This window comes from Crocodylus siamensis, chromosome 11 (assembly GCF_052110815.1).
Source record: "Crocodylus siamensis isolate JL-2025a chromosome 11, ASM5211081v1, whole genome shotgun sequence".
Classification (NCBI taxonomy): domain Eukaryota; kingdom Metazoa; phylum Chordata; order Crocodylia; family Crocodylidae; genus Crocodylus; species Crocodylus siamensis.
In genome coordinates, this window is record NC_143405.1 from 66,796,359 (window position 1) to 66,821,850 (window position 25,492).

The following is a 25,492-nucleotide window of genomic DNA, read 5'->3' on the forward strand; positions in this document are numbered from 1 at the left end:
CAGGGTTAGAATCAGAAGTAGACAGGCATTTTCAAATAATAACATATAAACAAACACTTCACTCTGGCTTGGAACATCACCACTGTGTCCATCATCCAGTTATGAAAGGGGCAAATTTGCTGCTGCTACCCTGTCACCCCTCCCTCTTCCACTCTCTTGTCATACTGACTTCTTGCCTCTGGTCTTAAACTAGACCGTTGCTCACGTCTCCGTGTTCTACAATTCCCACATGGAGGCCCTGATCCTTATCAAGGCCTCCAGACACAACTGGATTAACAACAGAGGCAACCAATAAGTGACCCAAGGCATGGAAGAGAGATCTGCATGAGAGGAGATGCAGAAGACTGGGACTGTAAGTTCTGAGAGGAAATGAACAAAGCCATGATAAAGGCATATGGCAAGTGAATGAAAAGTGATAGTCAGGTAGTCCTGCTCACCCACTCCTGTAAGATAGTAGTTAGGGAGCCAAACAATGAAACTGAAAGGCAATAGATTTAACGTGGATAAAATGGAAATAGTCTTATGTTATACAACTCGTCTACGGAGCTCACTGCCAAGAGTCAGCAAGATTCATAATGGGCTGGGACATTTTGGGTCTCAGATACCACAACACCAACTCATACATACCCTTTAGATCAGACACACAATAAGGGGCATGAGGATTTATTTCTAACTTTATGATTGCAAGAAGCTCAGAAATGACAAGACGGGGATCATTTAAATGCCTAGGACAAACTGAGACTGTACCAGACTTTGTGCACCTTCCTTTGAATCATCAGGCTGTGGTAAGAGCAGAGATGCTGACTTGAGGGACCCTTGATATGGTCCCATTACAGCAACCCTAGGTTTCTAGGACTGTTGAGATACAAGGATATTCCTGTCTTCCCCTGCCCTGCCTTTCCCAGCTATAGTGCCAGTGCTGCGTCAGGAAGTCTAAAGGCCTATGTTTATCTACTCCTGTCCATGGAGCATGGAGAGGAATGACACCATTTCTGTTGGGAATTCCAATACTATTCATTTGCATCGTCTCAAACAGCCAACTGAGCAAAAGTTTAGAAGAACCCTTGATATCATAGGACAGCTGACCCCCAGCCACTGGACCATGACCCATTTCTACATCTTCGATTCAAAATTCTTCCCTCACAGTTACCACTAATCAGCCCCATCCTAGAGGGCAGCATGGGGTTCACCTAGAGCACAATCTGATGAGCCCTCTCAGGCAAAAACACAGCTCACCAGCTGATGGGAAATTCCTCTCAGACTCATACCAGACAGGGCCCTTTGCGGTGGCAGGGAAGGGCGAGACTTATTCACCGCACGCTGCTAGAACCAGACCCCCAGGCAAAACAAGGCCAGAAGGAACCTGCAAGCAGAAATAAGAGCGCAATGCAAGCATCCCATTCTACTCACCTTCATCCGCAGAGACTTCCGGGAGCCCTCTCGAAAGGCCTGTCCACAAAACAAGAGCGATACGCGTGAGTGTTCTGTGCACCAGGGAGCCCCGGGATCCCACTGCAATCAGGTGTTGCTTAAAACATTCAGCTCAACCCCAACCAAAGTGCTCAAAGATCACAGTTTTTCAAGGAGGCAGAAACCCAGGGAGATTACATCAGGGCTAAGGCAGAGCAAGATTGTCCCAGAGAGGGATTCCAGCAGATCTTTGAAGGAAGTTCTGCTACCAGGCTTCCTGACCCAAAAAAGACAAAATCTTACTGTCCACATCATGACTACTCTCAACAGTCGAAACTGCCCTGACAGAAGGAAGGCCCAGAATTGCCTCTTGGTAAAGACTATATAGTCAGCAACACTTAAAACAGAATCAGCTAGCTAATCTAAAACTGCTAAAGATCACAAGGGGCTTCGGCTGCCAGCCACTCTATACTAGCTAATACATTTATTTCTATAATCACTGTGGCTTCCAGATCAATTCCAAGCCTCGTCTGGGAGCAAATTATATTGCATGTAGCTGCTGGTGATAAAGACACAAATAACTGCTTTGCACCACCGCAACAGAGCTGCCCTGCAAATAACTGCATTTCACCACCCCTGGGGGAATCAGCTCAGTCCTGAAGAACCTTGCCCAACCCCACCAGGTGCTGCAGCCCTAAATCCTCATCCCATTGCCACCACCAATGACCTCTCAGCCACAGGCAGACACAGACCTTCAAGAGGCTCTCCTGAACTTTGAGAAGACAGCAAGAAGAATGGGGAAACAATTCAGAGCTGAGCCAAAACCCTCAGACTACCAACCAACAGCTCTGGAAAACAGGCTAGGAATCACCAATAAGCCTGCTTGTAAAGGCTGAGGGGGGTGTCCTCAAGCAGTTCATAAAGAATAAGTGGTGGGATGAGAACTTCCCACTTCCTTAGCAGGTATGCCACATATTAGCCCTACCCCACACCAAGCATCACTCCTACTCTGTTCCCCTGCCTGATCTGCTGCTCTGGTTTTAGCACCCTATGCCGCCTTTCCTCTCCCCAACCTACCATGTGCCACAAACACAGGCTGCCCGTGTCACTTGTGCCATACGTGCCACAGACTGGCCATCCTTGGCCCAAGCATAATCAGGGGAGGCTCACTGATGCTTGGCCTCCAGCAACTGGAGAATGGCGCAGCCTGCTCGCATTACTTCTCTTCAGCATCTGGTTTGAATCACTTCAGCCTTGTCTCACGTACCTTGATCTTTTTGGCCTTTGGTGCAGTGCGAGCCTTTTCTGTGCTCCTCTTCCTCTTCTTAGATTTGGTTCTGCGAACCCGGTTGACAGTCAGGGTGATGCTTGTGGGCGTGTGCTGTGTAGCAGTGTACAGCACTGTGGAGGGCGAGAGCTCCTCATCCCAACTCTCAGTTGCGCTGCTATCTCCACCTACAAAGAAGAGTCATAGTAGCATCTTTTCTCTCTACTCCAGAGAACACAGCCTGTCTTCATGTCCTCTCAGCCCAAGATGACAACAGCAGTGCACGGCTCCCATTCGTAAGTGAGCACACAAGTCCAGCCATTGCTCACTGAACTTGACAGCTCAGAGGAAGGCACTGTTATGCACTTGGTCTTTCTTTACCAACAGAACTGACTGCATCTTAAGTTTCATAGTTTCATAGTTCTTACAGTGGGGGAAGAAAAGGGTCTGTGAGATCTGATCATCTCCCTATCCAAAGCCCCTCCTGCAACCCCCCAGCCACATGACATCCTACTGAAATCAAGGCCTACAGCGTACAACAGATAAAGAGCAAGGCAGACGATGGTGCCAACAGGGAATTTTTTAGGTTAATGTAAGTACAAATGATCCTATATCGAGAACCATGTCCCATTCTAAAGAGGAAGCAAAAAAGCCCACAGACCTTGCCAACCTGACCTGGAGGAAAGGTTCATCCCTGACCCCAAATCTAACAATTGGCTTAGCCCTGAATACATAAGCAAGACTCTTAGGTACCTGGAGGCAGACATACCTGCAGCAGCACATGCACACCCCAGCCAACTCCTACTCTAGCTGCGATAAAAATCCAGTGAATAACTTTTCTTCCTGGCCCTGACAGACGCTCAGAAGCCCAGAAGCGTGGGACTACTGAACATCTCCTGCACAGAGACTGAATTTCCTTCTAACACTACTGTGAGGTTACCCAATACTTGAATCTGCCTCACATAAGACTGATAATTGCTACAAGAACAGTCCTAGCTTATTACATTATCTTTTCATAAACTTGTCAAGCTCCACCTCGAAGTAATGCCCCTGCTACTATGAAAAGAAACAGGGAGCGCTGATCAGTTAGAGGGGACTACAACAGTTGCACGACAGTACCAAAGAACCTTCTGTCCTGCGCACTATTCGTATTTCCAGTACAATCTTGAACTTACCTGACACGTTGTCCTGCTTCCGGCGACGAAGTCTAATCACCTTCCCCCTGTTCATTCCTCTGCCAAAGGAGGATGCACAATTGAAGCAGATTTTGTAAGGATTAAGCCACTTGCAAGGCAAGCAGACGACAAAAGATGCATGCCCCCAGTGAAGCCCAGCATGATAACACTGCTTTAACATCCCCGCCTCCAGTCCTGATACCACTAGCACTTGCTGGGCTGGGCTGAGAGCACAGAGGAGGAGGTCAATACCAGGTAAAATAATGGTTACCAACAGGAAGTCCATCCCCTAACCCAAACATGATACTTCATTTGATGTTGAAGTCAACACTAGAGAAGCTGTCCAGCTCTGCATTGCACCAAAACTTACCTGCACTTCTCACACTTGATGAGAAAGCCATCCTGGGAGAGACTGCAGTGACACCAAGTCGGAAGAGACTCTGCCTCTGAGGAGCTCTCACTGTCCCCAGAGTTCTCCTCATCAGGCGAGTGCAGGCCATTTAGTTCTGCACGAGGGATGATGGTCTGGACGGGGGGAGAGGCTGGGGGAGTTGGAGGAGGAGGGGCTCCATAGTTATGATCCTGGAAATAAACACCTGCATCAATACTATGCTGAACACTCTTATCAAAGCTCAGAAGCCTCAGGCCCAAGTCCACAACCTGCTCAGTGCCCAGCTGTACCAGGAGCAACAAATGTGAGCCTGAGGCCTAGATTCCTATGTCTGCACACAGACAGAAGCAACACGAGTGGCATGCGTGACAGTTTATTGTGTAAGCAGGTTATTAAGTTCGAAATCTATGATAGCAATCAAAATGTCAGCATTGATTATTTCACTGCCAATCATCTGAGGAACAGTACACTTATCTTATAATCTCAAGCTGTCTCCCACTTTTCCCCCCAGCCTTCCTCCACTTCTGGTCAGTTATGCATTGTCAGCACAAACCCTGCTGAATGCTGACTATAGAGTGCAAAGTGGAACCTGGCATCAGACAGTGCCAGTCCACTGCGACAGGTGCTGCACTAGGAGTTCATTCATTTCTAAACTGAAAGGTGGTGCTACCAAATCTCCCACTTGCCTTGCACACATCACAGGAACCAGGGGACCTGGCCACAGAACTTACAGTGGGCTGGCGGCAGCACATATGGAGGCTTGGGAGCAACAACTGCTCAAGGTGCAGTCCGAATAGCAGAATGCCACCAAGTGCTGCTGCCCAAGAAGAGGCTGAACAAACATGCAGCTCTGTGACAAACAGCCAGGGAAGGGGCTGTAGCAGGACAGGATGAGCAGAGTACATTGAAAGGGACTGGCGCAGCACTGCAGATGAAAGAGAAAGTACTCACTGCATATGGCAGCCCTCGATAGCTGTGCCTGTGCGTGGCCCCATAGCCATGACTGGAGTATACATTCTTCTCGCTGACAGCTGGACTAGCTTCCACAGACTCTGGGCTGCAGAAAGGGCCAGAAGTAAAACCCATCAATACCACAATGAACTTCCCTGTGTCAGGCACCTGCCAACACCTCAGCAGTCTCTTTCTTCAACAAAGTCAACTCGGCATGAAAAGACTCAGGGCACCAAGGTACATTATCCATTTCACTAGGTGGTCTGGATGCAAGGTCTGGGGCTGCAGGATAAACCAGTGGTTGGCAGAACACCTGAGTGGGTACCAACCCGGGCGCTGCCTCCCCTTATGCAAAGCAGGGTCTGGGTGTGAGGAAGGTGGGGAGAAGAGTCAGAAACATGCCGGGCCACCCAACTGCACTCTGCCCATTCTCAAGCTCCTCTGCTAGTTTTCCGTTCACACTAAATCCAGTACAACTTTTCCCTGCTGGGTTTCAAAACCTTCCGTGACAGTCCTCTCTGGGTCCATGACGCTTCTTGTGCCCAGCTTCTCCCTTTACTTCTGGGGCCTTGTACCCAGCAACTGTCAATGTAACTGTGACCTCGTCTCACACTTTCACCTTCTCCTTCTCTCATCTCTTTTCCAAATAGCAACTGAACGTACCTTGCCTGCCTGGATGCCTACTTCTGTCCCACTCAGCTAAGTATTAGGCAGCTCCACAAACTATATCCCGGTACATGCAGGGAAGCTCCAACTGTCCTGCACACTTCTGGTACAGTTGGGGGAATCAGGGCACTCTGTATTACAAAAACGTGGCAATGAAACTCCCAACTCCGGCAAGGGGTGTGAGCAAATCAGATTGGCTTTTTGTTTCCTACACGCAGCTACTGAAAAAGCAATGCGCTCATGGGAAGCTGCTGCTAATCTGAAGTGATGATGCACACTTCCACCGCATGGTGGCGAAAAATATCAGTTCAAAATCAAGTGCAAAACATTCTGCTGGCAAAAGGCTGCAGAAGCCCTGCTCAGAAGAAGGAAAGCTGCGATTCAGTGCAGGCAAGTGTTAGGTAATGAGGCTACGGACAGAATACCAGAAAGGTAATTTACTCTCTATCGAGAGATGCTTCCAAATAAGAAATGGAAGAGCACTCACCACTATGTACATACAATTATGGGAACATGACACAGGAAAGAGCTGCATCCTGTGTGTAATTGCAGTCTTCTTCAAACATTATAGCACGGGGAGAGGCAGAGCCAAGAGACAGCACAGGAATGTAAATCCACCTGGGGACTGTGTTTTTCTGAAGGGATCTTCCAGGATTCTCATTCTTGGGGCTCGTTTGGCCCATGCGAATCAGGCAGAACTCCCACCAGCAAGGGCTCCAGCAGCTCTGGTCACAGCTTGGGGCTTGAGCCACACTGCCCAGGACACCAGCCTCTCCCTTGTAGATGCTGCAGTTAGTCTTTGAGACTTCTGCTGCATTTAGGTTTGCCCAGTGTGAACTCCTAGCTTGTGGTGGGGGAGGAACTTGGGCCAAGCAGAAGCCTTTCTCTGAAACCTGACCTGCCATTTGGTCATGGAGGAGCTACAGACCAAGACGCAAAGGGCTGAAGGCCCAGACTAGCAAACCTTTCATTATGCCGTAGCTCAGGATCTGGGACATGACATTATAAGCATGAATAGTCTTCATCATAGTTAGCTGTCTCTGCTGTTTGAAGAGAAAAGACAGAGCGGGTCATGTCCTGGGGAAGGCTGTATTTCTCCTCAGAGCACGTGCAGAGTCTGTCGCATCTTCACCAGCTGATGCAGCCCTGTTGGTCCTTTTTGCTCACACCTCCTCAGGATGCCGGCACTGGCCCATACTCCAACTCAGTCCGGCTCCTTCAGTCTCCGAAAACCAGACAGACAAACAGAATCTGTCCTCAGCCTAACCTACCACCTTACGTACCTCCCAAGCAACAGAACACAAAGCAAGGCTGGGCAGGGAGCACTGACACCACTTCAGGCAGCATTAATGATGCATCAAGATCTTTAGTGCAAGAGGCTCCAGTGCAGACCACCCCCTCCCACTGCCTTCAGTGGTGGGACACAAAACGCTGACATGCTGAGCTTCAACAGCTCCCAACATAGGACGAGGGGGAAGTAACCGTTGAAACTTTAGAGATCCTGAAACAGTCACCCTGCTGCTCGGGACTTCTCCCTGCTTGCTAAAGCTGAAGGAAAGAGGATGCTAAAGGCCCAAGCTACACAGAGCTGCCTGACCTCGAAGGCTTCATCAGTAAGAGTCCACTTGCCTTCCATGCCTCTGGCTGATGTATATTATTCAAAGGCAATGCTTCATCCAATAAGCTACTGCCAACACCAGGTGCCAAGATCTGGAGAGTTTCAAGGTTTGAGGGTGCAAAACGCTTTGGGGTGAAACTATCCTGCCAGGTGGCATCACTCCAAGACTGTCGCACACAGCAACTGGAGGCAACTTGGGCTTGTTTTGAAAAGGTCTCTTTCAAAGTGCTCCAGCACGGTCACATACTGAAGATACCAAAGTCTCCCCTGTCAGGAAGGAGGCACTGGCCTTGCAAAAAGCCTAGAGACACTTTTTCCTGAGGTGTCAGTGCTCAAAATAATCTACGTAGCCAGATCTAACTCGCCCTGGCTAGTAAGTGCCTGCCTACCGTGGCTAATTCTCAGGCAGAGAACACAATGACTGCATGATAGCAACATTCACCTGCCACAGACAGTTTGAAGCTCTTGACAGTAAAGGCAGGAGGCATTGGGACAAGAGGTGCTGATGGTTACATGGCTAGCAATTAAAGACCAGCCCAGGATTCAGATGCCTTCTGAGGCCTAAGCAGAGCAGCAATCAGATGTTAGGTCACCAGTGAAAAATGCTCATCCTAAGAACCACTAGACAAGGGACAAAATGGCACAAAAAGAAAAGGATGCCCAACACAGATGGACACAGACCAAGGCTAAGAGCAGGATCAACATGGTCCTCAGGGCAGAGCATTTTGACACACCATAATAGAACTTAAGGGGAGCAGTCAGATGTGGGGGAAACGCACTAGCCCACACCATAACACCATGCTCTTATGGGTCAAGCCAGCAGAATTAGAAGAGTCCTGTCTTGCACTGGAAGATGCAAAACTAGGATGTGAGAATCCTGGACAGAAGGTATTGGGAAAAACAGCCAGAAACAAATGGGCGAATTCGGGGAGAGAGGTGATGTGATCTCAGGACTCTCTTGAAAGATTCAAGGAAAAAAAACTAGAGGCGTAAAGGAAACACTTCACGCACCCACCCCTCTGGGAAAGAGCATCATAGTCACTGAGCCGACAACACCATGGAACAGGGACTTTTAAAGAGGAGGGAAAAAATTCTGCGGGGGTTAAGAATTTTAGCAGACACCTGTTAATCAGAGTCAAGAGATGCAAAGTCCCGCCAACACTGTGCAGAGATCTCACCACGGTGAGAAAGTCAGCTCCCATACCCAGGTTCCTGTGAAGGGGACGCTTGAGGATTTCCCACAAGGATGCTCTTCCTGACGCCTGCTCGGGGGAGAAGGCATAATCTAGCTTTCGGAACAACTCTGGCTAGAAGTGCTCGAGACCTTATGACCCCCCACTTCCTCTGACTGCTTCCTCATCTGTTCCCTTGATCCTGATCGGGCCAAACATGCGGAGCCTGAGAAGCCCCCGTACTAGCGCATACGCAGGGGATGCGGCACTTACTCAGATCCTGCAGCCATATCTGAGTAGGATGTATCTGGTGTGGTGACTCCCAGAGGGATTGCAATGCTCATGACGTCCGTCAGGGATCACGGAGTCCAAAGGGTAGCGACCAGCCGCTCCAAGGGCGGAGAGGAGCCGCAGAGCCTCGGCCAACACGTCACGGACATGGGGAAACCTGCCGGGGTGGGGAGGGAACAGCGTGTTGCATTTCTGTTAGTCTGGCGTACACGTGTGGCTTCCCTGACACACCTTCCTCTGGCACCTTAGGCACAAGGAAAGCAAGCCGCTTTCTACCCAGTAAGATGCACCGTCACCTCTGCTTCTTGTTCAAGTACCCTGTACGGCCCTGTCATAACCTGAAATGAGCTGCTTTGCCTACAGGCCAATAATGCTACTTCCCCAAACTAGGCTTAGCACCGATTAACACAGTCAATCTGTTCTTTCTTTTTGCACCTGATTAGTAACAGCTGTTGTCTCTTGCCACAGCCTTTCATGAACCTCCCCACCACCCCCAACAAATCCCATTCCCAGAGAGAAGGGAGCACAGTAAAGAGCAGCCAGAAGCCTGATTTGTGCTCAAATTATACCTACATTTGCTGCATGTGCACTGGGGTCACGTACTCATAATGCAAGAATAATCTGCAAACAGGCCACTGAGGCTGCTCTCGACGAGAGGCCAGCCCCCAAAATCTGTGTGGCTCACTGGAGAGAGAGAGGAATGATGCAGGGAGCCATAAGCTTCCTGAATCCCATCTTACAACTCCCAGCAGCCAAGCCACGTCAGACATCACATCATGTCCTGATAGGCCCGTTGAACGAGAAACACCGTGGCCCCATTGGCTCCTTTCAGAACAAGAGGGTGAGTCACAGTCGTATCACTCCAGGAGCGAGCGCAGCTGCGGGCCGCACTCTGCAGAGTGCCATGGAGAAACCGCACCGCCAGACAGACCATGGACGGGAAAACCCAGGCCTAGGCCCTAGAGTCACTGCGCCAGGACCCAGGTTTTTGCAGCAAATTCAAGTAAAATTGGTGGAAACGCTACACTTCCGAAAGGACAATACTGCACAACAGGGAGGGAAGGGTCAATGCCTGCGTGGGCAAACACACCTGAGGACGTGAAAGTTATCACTCGAGGAAGTTGTAGGCAGCACCTACACCTCTAACAGAGCCATGCATGAAGCCGGCAAGGGCACTGGAAGGAGACAAAAACCAAACAGCAGAGGACTATGGGGAACCAGAGAGACATTCCCGCTCCTGGTCTAGCTTTAATTGATGCAAGCCTAAGGAAGTGTGCGGCGCTGCTGCATTTCACTGAATGCAAGCACAGACCGTGGCGTGGAATCAAAGGAAAGTACTGGGAGGGCTAGGGCAATCTGCTCTCAACAGCAGATCCCCTTCTCTGGAAGGAAAGCCTTAAATTCTTTCAAATGAAAGATAACCAGTTCCTCCGAGTACGTGGGGACTGAAGCCCCGGGGAATTCTTTAGGGCTTGGCAACTGCTGGTCCACACCAGCTGCCCGTCCAGGTACAGTCACACTTGCTCACTGGCGCCTCTGCTGTGGTGCCATCCTGCCAGGTAGTCAGCAAACACTCCTGGGCTGTGGAAAGGCCGATGGACAAAGCGCAACCCGGTAGTGACAGGTGCAGGCAAAGCGTGGTTCCTCTCGGTGAGCTGGTCTGACGATAACGGGCAAGTCTGCCACTTAAGCAGAGAGCCCTGACCGAGTCTGAGAGGGGAAGGAAAGGACAGAAAATGCTGGTGTCAGCATGTGGGACTTGAAACTCAGTGTTCAGGATCCTTTAAGTCTTAGGCTTGAGGCCGTCTCTCTCTGGGTCTGGGGAAACCTTTCCCTTCTGCCCAACCGCAGCACTTCCACATGGATCCACCTCTGCTCAAGCGACACCCTGCGACAGGCATCCTTACAGTGGGATAAAGGGTAGAGGCATAGCATAGCAGAGACCTGGCTTCTCTCCAACACTTAGCAGCCCATGGTAATGCCATGCCACGTCACAGGGAAATGGACCAAACAGCCTTAGAAAGGAGGGGAAGGGGAGGCAGCTAAGAAAGGCAAACAGGCAGCCAGCTAACAAGCAGCCCCATCACAGAGGCCAGCTGGGCATCTGGGGAAACGAGCCTTTCAGAACTGGAACCGTAGGAAATGCCCCTCTGGCCTGGTTCTTCTGCTACTGGTGTGATTTTTTTTTTTAAAACTTAGGAGCCAGAAGGGAGATATTACCCTTAAGACAGGACAGAAAAGGAGGTTCCCAGTTCCATTGGCTACGCTGGTTCAACCTTAGAGACTGGCAACTGGTCTCATCTCACCTCCTCTCCAAAAATCTCACTGTTTTCGCTGCTAAATACATCCTCCTTTTCAAAGAGGAGAACTTCCACTGCAGTTCAGTTTCTACCTAAGTGAGGCCAAACAGCTTATGCCAAGACTGCAGACAGAGTGAAGTCAACTACCAGGATTTGCACTGATCCTCCCAGTGCCTCAGAAAAGGCAGGCTCAAAAGCTGTGACCCACAGCGATGCTGCTGTTGCTATATTCTCATCCAGCAAAGGGGAAATACAGCACCAAAAATGAAAATGATGTCAGCTACGAAGGCCGTGGCTTGTAGAGTACCAGCACACTTTACCGCCCGCGCTGTCAGTCTTTCTGGTGCCTGTTGCATTGAGTGATTCCTCTTCAACACTAGGCTATAGGGACTACCAGAAAGCCACAGCCTAGAAAAATGCCTGAGGAAGGTCTGGAACCTGGTACAAGCAGCTTGCTGACCTGAGGACAGACGCCACTGTCTACTGGATAGCCCAACAAAGGAGCAATGTGCCTTCCCCGTGTGCCAAGTCATTCTCCCCTTTCTTTTTTGGTCTCCAGTACCAGGGACCCAACTGACCCAGCATCCCTGACACAGTCTGTAGTCATGAGGAGGTGACATATGTACTAGGTTCTTTGTAGGACAAATAAAAGATGGGTCCTTCACCCAGATCGTACCATGCAGGTATCGCACAGAAGCTGAGAAGGGGTGATGTCTACTTCCTACCTAGCACCTAATGACGGATCCTTTGACCCCAGCTGAGTTCCTGCCCCTGGGGCAGGGGGTTGGACCCGATGATCTTGAGAGGTCCCTTCCAGCCCTAATATCTATGAACTCTATGACTGCTGACATCATCAATGTCCTGCTTCATGGAAGCTGCTCCCTGTACACAGGCCAGGGCTAAGAAGGTGAAACATTCTCCACAGCAGGAGTATGTGATCGCCTCACAGCCCTTTTGGAGGCAGAAGCCCGCTGTTCAGTTCTTCCTAATACTGCTGCTGGGATTGCTGGTGCCTAGTCTTGTCCACAGACTGCAGTCAGCGCTCAGACGCAGACATGTTATAAAAGCAGATCATAACCCCTTTGCTATTTTAAACCAACACGATGAGAGATTTGCAGTGTGGCTTAGGGACCCAATACACCCAGAACCTGCAGTAAATTATTAGAAATTTTGGTGCGACTGCAACAGGTCCCAACTCATTCTTCACATGACGCATTCCTCCCACCAGCACTCTTCAAATACCCAGCAGCAAACTCTCCCCTCTGGAGAATCCATCTTTATATTGGCCTGGGGATGCGAAGCCCTAACCTCTGTGCCAGTGCTCCCCAGAGCATGCTGCCCAACACCGCACTGCTGTGGTGCCCCACCCGGCTGCCCTCTCCCCCAGCAGGCTGGCAGGGAGCAGGAGCTGCAGGAGGGAGGGAGGACCCAGAGACACTCCCCCACCCAAGAGGAAGGTACCAGGGGCAGGAGCAGGCAATGGCGCAAGGTGGAGATGGCTGGAGAAGAGGTGCCAGGAATTGAGGGAGAAAGCGCATGGAGCTGAAGATGCGAGGGCAGTGGCAGTCTTGGGGGCTGCATGTGGTCTGCAGAGCAGGGAAAGAGGACAGGCAAACCGTTAACGTAAAGAACGGAAGAACTGCACCACACTAGAAGGGAGAGATGGCTCCTCCCTCAGAACAAGATCTGTTCAGGGGTATGGATTTCTCTTCTGCTCAGTCTGGTCTCATCCTATCGACAACCCTTTGAATCCAACACGTCTTTCCTCATCTGCACAGGGCTCCAGCCAATCTCTGTTTTCCCTCAGACGGGGGCGGGCCCCTCCCCTGCTCAGAGGGCACCCTGCAGAAAGCTTTCTCCATCACATCACATGGACTGCAGAGAAGAGAATAATTAATCTTCTGTGCTACCAAGAAATGGCACTGGGGCAACTGCACAGCACAAATCCAGATGGAGGGATGACACAGGGGCTGAACTGTCGTCTCTCACTTTCCCTGCCACAGACGCCAGTGCTAACTGCTGGTTTTATCCACATCACCGTGACAATAAAGCTTGCATATACGGCCGTTTGGAATTAGCAAAACCACTGTGCAGCAGCTAGTCCCTCCAGTACAGGACAGCCGAGAAAGCAGAGCAGTAAGCCTCAGAACGGTCTGTACTGTAACCCTTCCTCTTCCATATGTACATGTTGAGATCTCACGGGCTGCAATACTGCCAGAAAGCAAATGATATTCATCTCCTCTATATGCTAAGCCCATGTGATAATATTCTCCAGACTTGAAGGCCTAGCCCTAATCTGGGCCAGAGTGAAGCAAGGTAAACTGATGAAGTCAGCTGACAGATGAGTTTTGATCAGAGGGTCCCAAAGTTTCACTCCTGACAAACCATTTCAAAGGGACAGTACTGCATCAAAGGGGCTTGAGGACTGCATTTAGCCTGGAGGCCACACTTTGCTTTAACTGTTCAAAAAAGAGCTACTAGGCTACATCAAAAGGGCTTGCTGCCACGTTTGGCCATGGGCCACACTTTGGGAGACCCTGGTCCAGATGCTCAGGGCACTGCTACTACAGCAATGGACATGTGGCATGAGAATCTACAGAGAGTGGAAGAGAATGAAGATACAAGGGGTGTACCTCAATTGCCAGAGCATCTGCTCAATTTGCTAATGGCATTCTCTGCAGGACCACACTGTCCGCTGGAGATCCTGGATCCCGCAGCAGCAACAACTTGCAATTCTGCTCTCAGCTGCCTTGGAGCAGGTGGCCTCAGCTACTTCTCCTGAACACAGTTCTTACAGCATCATGTCTGGCTGTGTCACCTCAGGACGTATTACTACGATGCGCTCTCCTTGGGACTACCCCTGAAAAGCATTAGCCACTGCTAAAAGTACTGCGGAAGGCAGACGTGGGCTCACAACCTTTGCTCCCTGAACATGCTACTAGCGGACTTCCAGGGGCAGGTCTCGTGGACAGTCACATTTGCTGAACTTTAAAGTTACCCCAAACAACGTTACCCCGGAGACATGCTCCCCCCATCAAGTACACCGGCACAGAACAAAATATCGTTGAGCAGTCTGCAGACCCCCAGACCCAAAGGAACCACTTCTCCTGGCACTCCTCATTACAAGAAGTGTCTGCTGGACAGCAGAGCACAGCACAAAGATTACTGGATTCATCACACCGTGCGTGTGAAAACCACGAGGCAACAAAGAACCTAACCGGTTAATATGGGGCCAACTCAAATAGTTGTTGTTTCTGTGAATGTGGTATCTAAACTCTCTACCTTGCTTTTAGCATGGCGCAACTCAGCTTTGTAAGCCAGTCATGATAGTACTGAGACCCCTGACTTCCCATTACTGCCAACCACTCGCTCTCACACCCAGAGCTGAAATCCTCTGTACCCTGCATGCCCATCACTGTTGAAATCACGAACAGGAGAGAGCACTCCTTCAAACCAAGACCATACTGGTTTATCTGGACTCGGATTCAAAGATGAGTGGGGTAGATGCTGTTAGCTAATGTTCTATAAAGGTAACGCAGATTTTAATACATGCTAAACCAGCCAAGCTGAAGCCTAGGGTGTGTTAGTTAGAATAATACCTGCTAAAAATACACTTAAATCCTAGTCAAGGCTTAAGAAATTGGCACCAGAAGTGTCCCAGGACACAACCCAGAGAGGTAGGCTTTAAGTAGGTCACACGCAAGTTGGACAGAAAGAGACTCCTGTTGCTGGACTCTACACTGGCCTTTCCCTACTCAAGTTCTCCAACAAAGCATCTCTACAAGAACCCCTTGTGTGTAGCAAGATGGTGATCACTGAGCAAACCAGCATCACTATCGAGGCAGAGAGATGAGCAAGAGGAAGGGAAAGAGCTGTGACTCGACCACACCAGGATCCACTCCTCCTTCCCAGAACTATTTGCCATGTCTGCAGTGGGACGTGTCGATCCTAGACTGGTGTCCACGGCTGGCTCTGGACTCACCACCGAGTCCCCTATTTATTGGAGACCTGTCCTACTTGTATTGAGGGACTGATCATGACATGGTAGTACTCGTGTATTGCAATAGAGCCTATCAGCCCCAATAACTGACCAGGACCCCCCTGCTCTGGGTACAGTATAGGTCATAAAGACCGTTTCCTGCCCCAAGTCATCAGCTCTCATTCACAGACCAGCAAATCTACCCGTAGACAGCTGGCACCACAGCCTACCAGAGGGGCAGATATTCACAGCAATAGGGAAGCAGCTGTGGCAGCAGCATGCTCTTGTTGCAGCCCTTTGCAAGCTGATCCTGCCTGGCGTCTCCAGGAAACAGAGGTGCATGGGGCAGATGGAAACGTCTCACACGCCTGTTTCCAGGAGGCTCAGCGGAGCCAGCCTGAGCAGCGAGAACGCCCCACCTGCCACCTTCCAGTAAGCAGGCAGGCACGCGGCTTCTGCTGCCACACTGCCTGGTCAGCTCTGACGTGCCTCACAAAGGAGGTGGTGCACAGGCCAGTTCTACCTAGCGCAGCGGCATCCCAGCTGAGAACCACTGGGCTACGAGAAATCCTTCTCTGCGCAGGCTGGGCCCCAACCTTTGCCCTGTGCCGCTGTACATGGGCGCTGTGATACATGTTATGGTGCTCAAGCTTAATTAGGGCACTGAGCACAGAGGTGAAAATGTTAACCTTAAGACATCCCTACCTGGTTTAAAATACCAGCCTGCTTGGAACGTAACACCTCAGCAATATAACGATTTCCTAACTCATGTAGTCAAGCCAGAGCCTCTAGTCCTCAGCATGTCTCGAAGCAACAAGGCTTGTCGACTAATACAGCTAGCATGAGATCATGCCAAAGTCAGCCTAATAAATCAGCTCAGTTAAGTTTGTGCATGCTCAGGGGGCCATGTATTTACAAGTAGCTTAAATCAAGTTAGAGTCACTTGGAAAATGACTGAAACCTTCACAGTTACCCCCATTATTCTAAATGGATTTCTCCAGATGTAAGCTGTTTTTAAACATATTTACACCTGGGTTCCCACCAGTTCGACTAGATCAATTAAGAATACTTTTCAGTTAAATCAGTGCAAGCTGTGTGTGTGGATGAGGCCTACGTCCTAGAGACTGCCTCACCTCTAGGACTGTAACTGTGCATATGAACTAGAAACTGATGGGAACATGGAACTATCAATCCCAAAGTAGGAAAGCACACTCAACCACTGGCCTAAGACTCTGGAATTCATTCACAGAGATAATGCGAACAACCACAAACCTTAGCATCTTCTAGAGCAGTTATTAAGATGTAGAAAATCTCCCCCCAGTCTGGGGACATGAAAAACTCAGTGTGTACATTTCAGCGAGGACGTCAGGTAGTATGCAGAGGACTGAAAAACAGACAAAAAAAGTATTAACAGCTACTAGCGTGGGAGCGTAAGATTGTGATTTGTAAAAATAAATCTTGATAGACAAATTCTATTACATTTTTGATAGTTTGTAAAAGCCAGGGGATGAAGGGAAAGCCATAGCTGTTAGCTTATTTGGATTTTTTTAAAGCACCTGATGCTGTGTCATGAAACTGAATTCATACTGGATTGAAACCGACTGAAGGCCTGAGAACAAAACAAGTTCCATAAATGAATATATACTAAGTGGGGAAGGAAGGGAACACTGGGTGTTGTGTGAGTCGGTTGCTGGCCAAGTAATCTTTGAAAAGCTAAATGAAGGGAGCAAACAGTTAATGCAGATAACTAATGAATGATAGTATCTTCTAGTTCTTTGTAATTAAAGCCAAACAATGTGGGTTTACGGAAAATAGATTTTGTCAAACTTGCTTAAGATCTTTTTTAATGAGATTATCAGTTTGGTTTATAAAGAGAAAGATGTTAATGTGACAGACTTCTGCAAGGCATTTGACTTGGTATCACACTACATTTTGATTAAGCAACTAAAATGATAAAAAATGAACATGGTATATTAAACGAATTAAAAACTCGCAAAGTGGCAAGCATATGGGTATCTAGTAATGCCTAGAATTGCTGCTAGAATTATCAGCTCCATGCTAGTTAACATTTTCATCAATCATATGGAAGAAAACAAAATCGTTGCTGACAATTTACCGGTAACACAAAAACTGGGGGACAGATAAATAATAAAGACAACAGATCACTGACACAGACAGTTCTGGACTGCTCAGTAACCTGAGCTCAAGTGAACAATACATTTTTAATATGGTGACCTATAGCCACATCTAGGTTTCAATCTGAAGAACTACCATTGAAAGCAGCAACTTTGAAGATCTACGGGTCATGGAGGATAGGGAGCTGATCCTACTGCTTCCAGTGAGAGGCTGCGGCCAACTGGGCTAGCATATAACCACTGGAGACATGAACAGAGATTAATGACTAGGAGAATGGGAGCTTTACCTCTGTACTGTGCACGGGTACAACCACTACTGGAACGCTGCATTTGCACCTTGAGGCTGTTAATATCTGGGGAAGGACTCACAGAAGAGCCATGATGATCATTCAAGAATCGGAGAGACTGAAGGAACTCATTCAGTTTAGCTTAATAAAACAGGTTACGAAATTAGCTTAACGTGGAACAGATATTGCTCGGGCTTTTCAGTCTAGTAGACAAAGACATTACAATGTCCAGTGGCTTCAATGGCAGGATGTTGAAACTGCACCCATTCTTGAGGTGGAAAGATGAACAGATGATACCAGGTTCCGGGTGGAGCCATGCAACAGTCAATACTTTGCAGGCCTGCTCTATCCCACGGTAAATAGAAGCTAGAGCACAGGATGGAGTGGATGTAAAGACAGTTATGATAGATCAGCTGATCTACAGCTGTTTTCACACTGTGCAATGTGCCAGTTTGCTCACACGCTCAGACTAGAAGTCGGGTATAAATTGGACAGGGTTGCAGTGGACTTTCATCAATGGAAACTTTTAAAGCAAGATTGGATATTTTTTGGTTTTGTTTTACACCTCTGCTGTAACCCACACAGGAATTATTCTGAGCAGACCCTATGGTTGATGTTGTGCAGTAGATTAAACTAGATGAGCACAATGGCTCCTTCCAGATTCATAATCTGTGAATAACCCGGGGCCGGGGGGCGGGGAGGGGGGGGGCTGCTTACACCCTTAAAATAAAAAGTAACTAATACTTTATAATACAGAGGAATCTAGGGCAGGGTGCTGTAGCATCTTGGGGCTCCTTGAGACCCTTTTGGGGGCACTGCAGAGAGTAGGTGTACAAACATGATTGACAAGATAACCCAGAGGTTTCAAACAGGACTCCATAGGGTTCTGACCTGTTGTGGCCGTTCTAAGTTCTTTGCAAAAAGAGAACTGCTCTATTATTTTTCAAAAAAATACAAACAGTGAAAAATAAGAGTTGGCATTTTCCAAGGGTGCCTCAAGCCTATGAACAGGTGCCTTCAGTCTAAAAAGGCTGAGAACCACTGATCTCAAGATTGGACGCATGAAAATAACAGAGACAACTTGGAAAAAGGCAGCTACTACTTCCACATTATTTCCCCCCACAATATACATTCTGCTCAGGAGAGAGAAACCCAAGATGAAGGAACGCTAAGAGACTAAGGAATCATAGATGGAGACACCAAATTACCAATAGCGCAGATCTGTTTCCAGAGAGGTGAGCAAGCTGTTATGGGCAGGGTGAAGGCCACCAGTGTGCCCCCCAGAGCAGTCTCAACCCAAAAAATGACACAGGGGTCGTTGCCCCGCTTCTTCCCTGCCAACCAGACAGGAGTTTGACAACTGTCTCTGTAGCAAAAAACCCCAATATAGTGTCGGGATGCATGCAAAAGCCGTGTCACAAAGCAGGGAGGCAAGAATCCTTCCAAACACAGCACTGAAGCGAGCCCAGCTGGAGTGCTGCACCCAGGCCTGGGGACCTCCAGGTTGATCCTGAACACCTGGGGAAACATGGGAGACGTGCCACCCAAACCGATTAACTGCACAGCCACTGCAGGGCCCTTGCTTCCAACTTCTGCACGGTATCCAGATTACAGTGTCTTCTGCCCAAAAGACCTGCCTTCCACCTGCCCTGAAAAACACTCTGTACATTTCTGGATGGTGTGTAAGAGCAACAAAAATAAGCTAGATGGAAATATCAAGATGCTGAACATACAGAACTGTGAAACCCATAACAAAGAAGTGTTCAGGCAAATGGTACCAATGTAAAGGGGAGGCAAGGAGACACTCAGCTGAGGCCAGAACTGTTACCGTGTTTTTTGTCACTCTGAGTGAGCAAGGACAGGATGAGACTCGGTAGAAATCAAGGGAACTCTCACAGTAAGATGGGTGTTGAGAGGACATGGGCTTGGACATGTGGATACGTGCTAGCGCTTCATAATGTTAATCCTCCACGCAGACTGGTGAAGCGCAACTCTTGTTCCGTCTATGAAGGTCAAACACGAAAGTGAAGAAACTCGTTTGGACCCACATGCCTAATTAGGAGGCTGAGCCATGGTTACAGACACTTGACCCACTCCTGTGCTAAAGCCAGGGGATTATACTGCCGCCTCCTCTGAACACAAATCACATAGTCACCAAAGGGATGCGGCAGAGTGGTCAACTGCCAGATACATGTAAGAAGGGTCTTTTCAACTTGGAAGTCAGTTAAAAGTAGTTTCAGGAGCCACATCTGCCAGCATGCCTTTGTCAATCTACATGTCCCTGTGATTGCAGGGGAGTATCTGTGCTCTTGCTGAAAGGCTCCCCGCAACTAGAGCGAAAACTGATTGACCATGCAAGCAAAACTGACTACGGGCCCAAATGTGCACAACATATTATCAAATGCCCAAGGTAGACAAACTGCCAAAAGCCCAACCAAACCAAGAGAACCATCTCTCGCCTTTTAAGTCTAAGAATACTGACTTGGGGGCAACAGTAGAAAAAAAGCATTTTTCAGGCAGAGGGATAAACTAATACGTCTCTCTTCTCTATAGTTCTGTCCTTCTTTCTTCCCAGACCATCAGATGCTTCAATGAGTCACAAGAGCAAGAAAACACAGATTTAAAACATTTTGGTATTATTCTAAAGCTAAGAGCAAGCTAAGGGTTAAATTTGTGAAGAGGCCTGCCTGCAGGGGAACATCACCCCGGTGTAACAGAAGGTGTGAAATTAAACTGACATGGCTATACTGGTTTAACTCCTCATGTGGACGTGCCTATTCCGTCATGAAACTGCTACTTCGGGGCTAGCTCAGCAACACTCAGCCCAATCTGGCTTAAGACGCATATGAAGAGTCAGTGGTAACCAAAGAGCCAGAACAAAAAAGTGGTTTTATAGTTTACTAAATGTGTCTACAGGCTTGTTCTAAACAACTGAAAATAAAAGGCCAAGTTTTATTGACACCGTTTGATAAAACACAACGCCTGCAATTAGAGAGCAGGGAATGCAGGAAAAATGCTCTAATAGCATTCCCTGGAAAGAGCCGCCAGCGACGAGCTGAAGGACCACTTGTGGCTCAGGAGCCATGGCCCGAGTAGCACTGGTTTATAGCTTAGGGCGTCTGAAAAAACACGTCACTGCTGTTGAGTACAAGGGTGTTCACATGGGAGGCCTGTACCGGTATGACTGGTACGACTTTCCTGTAGAGACAAGCCCTAGGTTAAAAAGACTGCCAGGCAAAAGAGAACGTGGAGCTGTAGGGGGAAAACTTGGTGCAGCCACCACATTGGAAATCTTTCAGGAAAGAAAGAAAAGCAAACAAAACCCCTCTGCCACTTGTAAGTAGAGGGAAACAGCTAGAGAAGGCAATAGCCAGGATGTAATTCAAACTTTAGCAGCATTACGATTCCCAGGAGAGCCCAAGCAGTAGTCCACGCAGAGTCGCAGGAAGCTGCTGACCATAGAACCAGGATCGGCAGAATTCACCGGCTCCGAACACCCCAGGAGCTGCAGCGGGGAAGGCCGAGAAGGATTTCCCTGCAAGGGCTCCCGACGGTCAGACTGGCGGTGTGCCCTTTATAGGCCTATTTCCGGCCCCCACGTGACAGCCACTCCCCGCAAGGGCAAACAAAACCGCGCCGGAGCCGATTCCAGCAGGTTTCAAAGCAGACATTGCATCAGCCAGGTGTGCAGGAAGCAGCTGGGAGAAGGCAGCTGACTTGGTGAGAGGCTCTCAGAACAAGTCTGTCTCAGGAATCCTGCGGAAAGGCCAGCAGGAAGGGGAAGAGATACTCCAGAGACAGAATAAGCTTCATCTGCTTCAGAAAGGCTTTGTGCTCGGGCTCCGGACCTGGCCATTCTCCCAGAGATGATGCAACCCTGGGAACAAGGTCTGCGCCAGAGCTATTCAGAGCCCATGCAGATGGCAACACAGACGAGGATCTGATCACAACGCTCTGAAGCCAAGCCCCGGCCCGCACCCCAGCTCGACTGCGGGGATCCCCGGGTCAGCCGCCTCTCGCTTCTGAGCGCTGCTCGAAAGACAAAGAGGGATCACGTCATAGGAAAAGGCCAGCAAAGTCCACCCGCCACGCTGGAGCGCCCCGAGACGCAGCTCGGGGGCAGACGGGGCCAAATGCAGCTACTCTGCAAATCGGGAAAGCCAAACTCTGGATCTCCCTGTAACCACTTTCCTGCCAGTGCAAGTCTGAACTCCCCAAACATGCAGAGCAGCTCTGCTGCCGGGGAGTGACCGCCCCACGCTCAGAAACCAGGAAACCATGCAGAGCCGCGCAGGGAACCATGGCAACACAACACAGTGCGGCAATTATGGAGCAGCGGCAGCCACTCCAAAGTTACGGTTCCGTCTCGCTTTCCATTAGCAGCCGGAGCTGACCCTCCCCCACCCAGAGCATCTGGAAATGGCCGGTCCGCAGGAGCCTGTGTGGTCTGCGGCCCGCAGCTCCACCATTTGTCAGCAAGAGGAGAGGTTATTAAAACAAACCTTTCCAAAACCCCCAAATAATGAGAAATAGATGTTGATCTCGGCTATACTCAGACATTTCTGCTGCATCCCAACTTCTCCAAGACATCTCCAGCGGGGCCAGCCAAGAAGCCTCGGCATGCTGCAGTGCGCAGCGATGACGACAAATATTTGGGGGCACGCTGCAGACGTCTGCAATGGCCTAGAAATGACAGCAACCAGTGAACTCCTCCTGGGTAGCAAGTCTTGGGGAGACCTGCCAGCATGCTGCCAGGCTTCACAAAGTTCAGATCCTTGCAGTGCCCTGATGCATCCCCGCTTCACGAAGATCCTATGACAGACCTCCATGACCTGCTTTCCCAGACACGGGCGACACTGAAGCACTTCCAGCCACTTCCTACACTTAGGGCAACACAGCTGGGAAAGCCCGTTATGCATTTGCTAGTCACAAGACCAAACCCACACATCACAAGCTGAAAAAAAACAAGGAAGAGGCTGTCACCACAGCCCTGGGAACACTGCTGTGGTGAACCCGGCCCCCTGGCACTGCTGCAGGCCACAATCCCCTCAGCGTTGACCCCAGGCCCTGGACCCTGCACTGGGGCTTCACCTCGCCGCTCACCCGCCCAGGCTGCTGGAATGCGAGAGCTGTTTTCTCTCTTCCTCCCCCAGCTTGTACTGTGAAACCAGGGGCTTTCTGCTGCTCTATCCTTGCCTCAGTTTCCTGGCTAGTAGGTCTCCTCCAAGCCATCCCAGCCCTTTTCTGGGTTGCTCTTTGGGAATGCCTCCTGCACATTTACACAGGGAAGGCTGCTAGCAGCAGGGGCTACATCAGGCACGGAAGGTGTTGCCATGCACAGGTTCCAGTGCTGCTCCCCAAGTGTCCTAGCCCAGGGGTAGGTAACCCCAGGAATGGGCAGACGGTGGGGAAACGGGCCAGGGCTGCACTGCTGCAACAAGGATCAGGCCCCGCGCAGCTCCTCTGATGCCCTCCCCTGGCATGCCAACTTCTTACAAGTTGAGGTTGCTCGTGTTTTTGGCACTGCCCCAAAACGGTGCTGACCCCTGATCCAGCCTTTGATTTCTTCTACCCCCACATACTCCAGGAATGCCTTCAGCAGTGCAACAAGGAAACTCCGTTTCTAAACAATGCCTTTCCTACAGAAGCAACAACTAAGATTTTCCAAGGAAGGTTCAATGTGCAAATCACAGCTTCCTTCTGCAGAATCCCATCTTTGTCAGAGGACAATTACTGAAGTCCTTCCCTTCCTTGCTTCCTAGTCGAGGAGCCAGCACTGAGTAAGCACCACAAAGCAACGCTGCGCATCACTTGAGTGCTCCAAAGCCGACACAGAATCACAGACCCTCACGCACTTGGAGTAAGGCTGGAGCCACCACACATTCCCCAATTACTGAACTTCTCAGGGTCACAGGTGAGAGGCCTTCCTCCCTCAGAACTCAGGGGTGTCTACAGCAGTTGAGACGGAAACCAGGCAGGAAGATGGATGAAGGCAAAGCAGGGAGGCCTGCCAGTTAGCCAACACCAAAAATGACAAAGGGGAAAGAACAGGGGAATCATGAGAGGAGAAAGAATGGCTGCAAGAGGTAACTGCTCCTAAGGGCTACATGGGAACGCCACAGATGCTCAGAGGCACTTGAGGCCAAGGCAGCCTGCAAAGCACAGATACTCAGTCGGCATCGGGCCAAACAACAGGTAAAGGGATGACGAGAGTGGAAGGTGCAGGTATGGCCTGTACAAATCTGCAAATGGAGCATAAGGCAAAGGAGCCTACAGACTCCAAAGCTCTGCAGGAAACTGCTGCCCAAAAGCCAGGGAGATGCCACCAAACAGTTCTGCGTGCAGCGGACCCTGCCTTTGCACAGGTCTTCAGCACTGGGCCAAATACAAGAAAATTCACAGGCAAGAAAACACCTGTTCAGCTGAATTGAAAGAAAATATTAGAGCACTTAGGGGTAGCTCTGTAGCTATAAAATCAGTGCTGGAAAATCAGAAAATTCACAGCTGAGGTTAAAATGAAAAAGAAACCCCAACTTGTGAGACTACAGACATAACTGTGTCTACCACTCATGCCAATTTTGAGATACGTTATTTTTCATATCTGACTTTTATACATCAGTGAAAGAGGTCTACAAGCTCTTACTGCGGAGACCAGGAAGTTGGAAAAGCTGCCACATGAATACAATGGCTGTTTCACAGATAGGCCTCTCTCACCTGCCGGGGTGCTCAGAACAGCTTAAATGGCCAGAGAACAAAGCTTGTCACTTCTGGATGGAGGTTTGAGCTGCTCATTTGAAAAGGGGCAGGGTTTACAGCTGGTTTTATACACAGATGAATTAATAAAGATATGACTTGACTTCTCTTACTTCAGTTTCCATCCACAGGATCTTATTGCGCCTTTGTCAGCAAAGCTAAAAACCCCTCACACACGGAAGCGTTGGCTGACTGCAACTGCCTGCACACCAAAGTCAAGGCACCTCTCATCCTTCCCCGCAAGAAGATGAGTAAGTTGAGCTCCTTAAGCCCTAAGCTTTCCCAGCCCCTGGATCACTTCTGTGGCCCTCTTTGAACTCTCTCCAGTGTTTCCACATCTGTCTTGGGGATGGGCACACAAACACATTAGTGAGGGGCTTTACAGCCCACCAGCTGCTCCATGGTAACTGCCAGCGCGCACACTCCTACTGCTGCTGTGTGCGGAAGCCAGATCATCCCCTTTCCACTCCATATTCTCCTTCTACATATCCAACACTCACATTAGCTCTTTTAGCCAAAGCACTGGCGTTGGGGTGGTCATCTCCAAACGCCCTCAAGCGCTTCCCTGAATTACTGCTTTCCAGGACAGTGCCTCCCATTCCTTGTTCCCAGATGCACTACTTGGCATCCGGATAAATTAATACACATTTTGTGGGATTGTGACCATTTAAATAGGCAGCTGAGTCTTCTTTAGCTGTAAGCTGCATTATTAGTCCTCTCATCTGTCATCTGCAAACTATCCCAGCAAAGATTTTATATCTTTTGGACTCCTGGTAAAAAAAAGACATTAAGCAGAACTGGTTTAAGAATAAATCTATTGAGAAACTGCATCTTTCCATAAACTCTGAGCCAGGCCCACCCTTTGTGCTCACCAACACAGATACTGTAGTCCTTGGTTGATGATGAGATTAACATTTATTACAGGTTTTGAGGTTTGTTCAGAAACTTCAATTTATTCTCAGTGCATCATCTTCATTCCGAGTTCCTTTTATTTAGGTCATCTTAACTATGCATTTCCATTTCCAGAGATTACTGGACTTCAAAGATTTAAACTTCAACTCTGAATTTATTACCTATTTATCTACAGTATTCATAAG

The 25,492-nt window shown here is 49.2% G+C and overlaps 1 protein-coding gene across 6 annotated transcripts in view; it reads right to left on the reverse strand.

Annotated features, from left to right (window-relative positions):
* Positions 1–25,492, reverse strand: part of SETD5 (SET domain containing 5) — an 83,279-nt gene that overhangs the window by 44,546 nt on the left and 13,241 nt on the right. Inside the window, exons 2-8 of one of the 6 annotated variants that reach the window (XM_090021658.1) lie at positions 16,493–16,604; positions 8,924–9,098; positions 5,195–5,300; positions 4,223–4,434; positions 3,853–3,911; positions 2,678–2,865; positions 1,411–1,449 (exon numbers count right to left, since the gene is read on the reverse strand). In XM_090021658.1, the coding sequence (XP_089877784.1) occupies positions 1,411–1,449; positions 2,678–2,865; positions 3,853–3,911; positions 4,223–4,434; positions 5,195–5,300; positions 8,924–8,994 (675 nt within the window). In that variant the 5' untranslated portion in view covers positions 8,995–9,098; positions 16,493–16,604. Of the gene's footprint in view, positions 1–1,236; positions 1,370–1,410; positions 1,450–2,677; positions 2,866–3,852; positions 3,912–4,222; positions 4,435–5,194; positions 5,301–8,923; positions 9,099–16,492; positions 16,605–25,492 lie in introns of those variants that run through there. The other 5 variants (XM_090021657.1, XM_090021656.1, XM_090021659.1 and 2 more) reach the window with 5 other exon arrangements.